The sequence below is a fragment of the Erigeron canadensis genome, chromosome 2 (assembly GCF_010389155.1).
Source record: "Erigeron canadensis isolate Cc75 chromosome 2, C_canadensis_v1, whole genome shotgun sequence".
NCBI classification, from domain to species: Eukaryota; Viridiplantae; Streptophyta; class Magnoliopsida; order Asterales; family Asteraceae; genus Erigeron; species Erigeron canadensis.
Window position 1 is genome coordinate 30,723,499 of NC_057762.1, and position 6,189 is coordinate 30,729,687.

At 45.2% G+C, this 6,189-nt stretch overlaps 1 protein-coding gene across 1 annotated transcript; it reads left to right on the forward strand.

Moving 5' to 3' along the window:
• Positions 1–842: 842 nt before the first annotated feature.
• Positions 843–1,425, forward strand: LOC122586321 (uncharacterized mitochondrial protein ymf1-like). The gene has a single exon (XM_043758320.1). It carries the CDS (start codon positions 937–939, stop codon positions 1,423–1,425), a length of 489 nt encoding a protein of 162 aa, XP_043614255.1. The 5' UTR covers positions 843–936.
• The last annotated feature ends 4,764 nt before the right edge of the window (positions 1,426–6,189 follow it).

Consider the following 6,189-nt stretch of genomic DNA (forward strand, 5'->3'; position numbering starts at 1 on the left):
GTAGAGCTAGAACTACTGCTACCGTGGAATCCGCGGTCACACATAAGTATCTTGCCTTCCAAAAAAAGCGGCTGCTAATTAGCACTAATGCTAATGGGGACCATCGATCAAGAAGGACTTCGGAGACTGCAATCGAATTGATCAAAAAATAGAAATAGGGCCAACTCTTCTAGTTGCGCCTCTAACCTTACTACGCTACCCTGAAAAAAGGTCGAATTCAGCAGGACTGCAGGCACGAAATGCCGATCAAATCCGTTAAAGGAAGCCTAATCAAAGCGGGCAAACAAGAAGATCTGGCTGAGTTGATGATGGACCGGATCTCGAAAGGCGAGAGGCTTTCATAAAGACGTATGATAAACGGAGGGTCGAGAGAGGCTTATTGCACGATCCGCCCAACCCAGCTAAGCTAATAAATGCTGCATAAGATAAGAGAGTGGGAGGCCGGCCCCCGCCCATCTGGAGGTGCACACCCATTATTGAACATATACAAAGGGCTAAAGAGAGAAGTCCATGGAGAACTACCAAATCCAATGACTTTTATTTGTTCGTACCATTCTGTCATCAATCACTGCTGGGTCGGTTGGTGAGTCACCCAAAAAAAGCATCGAGAAAGGTCAAGCATATATGTTTTATGAAATGATCAGTGGTTTCATTTATGCTATGCCCTGCATCGTGTTCGTCTGTGTTTATTGAGCTTTCAGCGCCATGCGCTTTGCTTCGCTTTATAAAAGAGAGAGAGAGCCTTGTCTTGAGAGTGAAAAGAAAGGGCAAGCGATAGAAAGGATAGTCCCTCGCGCGTTCGCGAGAACTACTAGAAAATGGTGAGATCATTAAATCATTAGTGAAAGAAGGACCAACGACGATCCTATCCTAAAGGAGAAGAAGGAGTAGGAGGAGTCAGTTTTCTTTGAAGATCGAGGAATCAATCTCCCAATTATGCCATTCGGAAGAAGTCTTCTACAGAGGGAAAGCCTGTTACGAGTAAGTGGAGAGGAAAGATCTCCAGAGATTCTTATCTCATTCCATTCCAGTGGCTCAACCAGTAACCAATGGCGAAAACTAAAAAATCCATGGTTTCCCGGTAGAACCCTATTTCGCCCAAGTTGTTTCAGAACCGGAAAAAAGAAGCAGTTTTTCGCGCAGCTTGCGCATAGTGCAGGTCCCACTTGTATATTGTATTTGGCCGAAGAAGCATCGGACAGGTTGGAGTTCTTACCTTCTTGGGATTCCATGGACCAAGATCTGCTTTTATTATATGGGCAATACCGATCTACTTTAGTAGATCATATGGATGTAGAAAAAGCTTCTCATTTTGATGAATTGGAAACATCTCTTTTCCATTTCTATTTACCCAGTTCATATCTTTGTTTCGTGTGTTCCCCGAAGGAATTCGATCTCTTCAATCTCGGGATACCACCTAAATAACTATAACTGTGGCCAGAGAGTCAAATAGGTCGGGAAGAAAGAGTCTGAGGTTGCGTTGGACGACATACATCTTGGTTGGTCCCACCACCACTGGGGATTGGACATATATATAATCTTTCTTCTAAAAAAGTCTTATATTATATATATTATATATTCTTATTTATTTAAATAGCTGCAAGACCACAAAACGGGGTGAAAAAAACCGAAAGCCCTTCTTTTAAGTTCCTCCCAGATACATGGCTTACATACCCGGCTCAACATTCTTGGAAAACAATCGAATCGAGGGTCCGGAGGAGAATTGGCCATTCAATCTTGTGAACTAATCGAGACCGAAATTGGAGAAAGAGATACGAACAGAAAGGAATAACCAATCGATGAAAGAACATGAAACCATTCTGTTTCAATAGAGGTACGAGAAAGGGTTGGGGGCAATGAAGTAGGTGAAGTGGTTGGATTTTGCGAGCTGTTCCCACCACTGCTGGATGTGATTCCAAGAGTCGAACGAGAATGAATACCACATAGAAAAGTCAAGACCAGGCTCCCTAATGGAATGTTTAACCGATCCATTCCGGATCGACCGAATTGGTACGGAAGTTGTAACATGGGAAAACCACGGAAAACACGACTTATTTGAATAACCCGGTGACCTACCAATTGTAGAAGTAGGATTTTTGGCAAGCAATAAGCACTTAAATAATACAATTCAAGTGTACCATCTTCTTTCTCATTTCGAGGAAAAGGTGCGGAAGGAAAAGGAAACAACGGAGGGATCCGAATCGGACCTAAATGGGAATGACATAAAAAGTCTTTTTCAAAACCTAGCATTAAGGGCGTTACGACGATATATGAGAGGAATGGAGAAAAACTCGTGATTGGTGTGGAGGGGAAGGTCTGTTTATAATATAGTTCAAGAAAGAGTCGTCTCATTTCCTTACTTCTTCGTTCTTTCTAATTCATTCACTTCAAGACTGGTTCTGAACGCCGCGTAACATCATCTTCAACCAACCTCCATCGTAGCGGTGCGACCACTAATTGCTTATACACTAAACAGCTGCTTATATACACTTATTAAAAGACTGACTTTTATTCATATTCAATTCATTAGGCCAGCGTGAAACTAAGAAAGATAGATGTGCCTAAGGCGTAAGCAAACTGTGCACGCTAAGAGAAGAGGAGAGATGTTCGCAATGACTACCACAAGAAAGCCGCCCCCTATCTCTAAAAGGGCCCGTCACTTCGTTCGTACCTTCTTGGCTTAGGCTTGCAATTTCACTTACTTTATGGCCTTGCCGCCTTTTTCTAGCAGAAGCTAAGCGCTTTAAAGCGCGCTAAGAAAGGTTGCTTCTGTCGGCCTTTATGTGCAACAGTCCACCAGTAGCGGAAGATAGGGTTACCGTACATACAAGAGTCTTCCAGTTCTTACGGAAGCTCTTTCTTACCAGTCAAGTAGTACAACAGCTGTATCTTATCTTATAGCCCGGCACGGCGGGTCGCCTTTTTAATTCAGTAGATAGAAGAAAGTATTAGATAAGGAGTAGGTGCGTGAGTCCTCGCTGACCTGAGCGATTTCGATCACCTAGCGGGCCTTTTATTTCGTAGGTAACATCGCCAAAGCGTATCATCAGATTTGACTACGAAGGAAGGAACTCGACAGAAGATCGGTCTGCAAGAAAGGCCTACTTATCCACGGGTTCATTGACAAAACCGCCGTAGGAATGGAGACCTTTCAATAGAGCGGAGACGAACGAGAAAGAGGCCCTACTCACTACAAAGGAATACACCACAAGATCGAACTGCATTCATGCCTCTCCCGCATCAAGTTGACCGCCAGACTGGAGCTTCGTAACATGTTGACGAAGACTTCCGAACTGAGGGTTCGGTCAGTACAAGAGACTACTTTGTCTCCTCGGAAGAAGAATAGCCCCGCTCTCTAGCCGACTGATCCCGTTGATCAAACTGGGAGGGAACGTGTCACATTAGAGGTGAACGATCAGAGGTGTCCTCTAATCACTACGATGAGCTGGTCCCTCTTTTAGTAGACTCAGCTATGAATATTCATTCAAAAATGAATGCCGGGCTCTTTCTTTCACAGCTAACCCCATTTTCTTAATGCCGAGACTTTCTCTTTCGTCGAGCCCCGAGCTTGTAGTCCTCCTTTGAGTTTGGGTTCAATTGGATGAATCTGTCAAGTCAAGGTCAACGTACGTAGCAGCAAGGATGGTGCATCGCCTATTTCTCGTTCTCGCTCGGGAGCCAAAACGAACACGCCTGCTACCTACTGTACTGGACCTTCGACCAGGCATTCTACCTTTGTCGAATCGGAACCAATACCACTGCATTGCGCTCGAACAGTTGAGCGGCCGCCGGCCCTTCCGTGCACAGATATAGATTCATTCTTCGTACCTGGTCCAGCCTCACAACCCTTCGCGGGTTGGTAAGAAGTTAGTCTTGTTTGGTAAGACGGAATTTGACAAAGAAAAGAGAGTGCTCGCCCCGGCCAACAAAGACCGTAATTACATAGATAACTGCTCCTCCCTGTATTATTCAACTCATCTGTCCACTTATATTGTCCAAAGCAGAAGGAATTTTTCAATCCTTTGTTTCGAAGGCCAGTCTCTAGACTGGAAAAGATTCAATCCACTTGTTGGCCTGCTTCTATGTCCTGTAGCTTCTAAGGCATTAGCTTCAAAGGGGCTTGTTGGCCCCCTTCTTAGCTCTTGATGTCTGCTTTAAGCTTCGTCGAACAAGGCCCGTAGCTTACAACATCTTATGAGAAGGGCCTGTAGCTCGATACAATTTAAGGCCAGTTGCGTACTTGCTAGAGACGGATTCCGCCATTCCCTGAAACATCAGGGCCCAGCTTGAAAAAGATTTGGATGTGGATGATAGAGAGCATATTTTTTATATATCCCCAAAATGAGAGCTATTAGATGAGAAGAGACTTCGCGCCATGGAACATGCCCAGGTCTACCAAAAAAGGGGCTTTCAAGTGAATTCCAAAATAAGGTAATATAGAGAAAGGTCAACATAGGAGATAAAGTCTTGAAAAAGATTCTTTCCGGACGTGAGCCTCACCCAAGAGGGAAACTCCATTTTGTGCTCGATCTCTTCTGTCATGCATCATGGCTGGGTGAGTTGTCCCATTGCGAATGAACCTCCGTGCTTCCAATCTGGTCATGCACTTCTTTAAGATGTGGAACCTGGGAGCTTTCCTCTTATAAGGCTAAATCTTTCGTAGGGGTAAGGATGGTGCCGAGGTCTTAATAGAAAGCGGTTGATAGTCCCGTCTGCTAGGCTTTTCCGAACTTCCCTTCGCCTTTCTATCTCTTAGTTAAGGGGGTTTCAGAGAATCATCCGAACAAGATATGGTTGTCAAATGGGGGAAGAAGAACGAGAGGCGTCCCTAAGCTTTCCGGCTCACTAGTAGGTGACGAGGGGATTCAAAAAAAAGGGCTCATTTCACCTGCCCATGCATTCGTTCGGATCCATTCTTCCTTCTTTACCTTTTCAACCCACCCTTACTAGCTAATAGGGCTTACTAAAAAAGCGAATTTGCCTCTTCCTGGTAATGAATTAAGCGGCAGCGAGGAGGTCCGGTTCCATAGTTATTTCGTCTGCTTTTGGAACTTAGATTCCTAGGGACAAAGAAAGTGACTTCGGACTTTTGAATTCTCAGAACCTCCTTCAAATTAAAGAACTTGAGAGGGTCTCACAGGCATCTCTCTTCGAGCGGCAGTGCAAGCTCGGATGGTGTTAGCGCTGGCAGAAAGTCCTGGATTAGTTTGTACCGGTGTAGGTCCCTGAGTGGTGACTTGTCCCCCTTGATGTTGTGGCATTGGATTAGTATAGATCCCAGTAGCTCCAGTGACATTGGCGAAGGTATGCCTTAACTTCGTTCCAATTGATAAGATTTTCATCTAGATGACATCACGCAAAGTATGACACTCTTCGATGGTACGGCCTGCGTATCGGTGAAATGGACAGAACTTTGAATAGTCTAGACCAGGAGGCCAGGGGAGTGGTTTATCTCTGGGCAGAGAAAGGGTTTTACAGGTCAGAAGCATGGAGAATAGGGTAGGAATGGGTAGGGCTAATGGCGGGTAGTGAGCTCTATTGGGTCCCCAGGGTCGCTTGGGAGCACCTTGTTGCTGCTGAGGATCATAAATTGGCCGGAGGCGCAACGTTGTTATAAGCGGGTCTGGGCGGAGCTTGCGCTGGGTTTTTCGGTTGCTGCGATTGGGTAGGAGGTTTTTGAGGTTGTTAAGTGGGGGATGGCCCCGGCCCCCTGGATGGCTTGCTGATTCCGAGTGCTCTGTTGTCTCTGTGCATTTAGCTGTGCTTGAACCGTGTACTTGGAGCTGGACTCTTCCCAAAGAGACGACGACCTTCTTCCCGTTGCTCTATATAATTGTTCCTCCTGATCACTCCGGCGAGCCTGTGCTCATCGGCCATCCCTTCGGGTTCTTCAGTTTCTAACACTGCAAACCGAGAGCCTTTATTATTGCTTATTGCCATCATGTTCTCGCTCACCTCCGTGAATTCCCCTTCTCTGATTTCAATTTATCACTCCGCGTCGTCCCCTTTTCTGACCTATCATCCAAGGTTTTTTGTGAAGGTTTATTTACTACAACATTTTGCTTCTTTTGCTCTGTATCAGTTCTCATAGCATCATTATTGTCCTTCCCTGCACTCGTGTCGGTTTGATTTCAGTCCGTTGTAAACATGACTCGGATCTGTGACCGAATTTACCGCATTAAAAAGAAA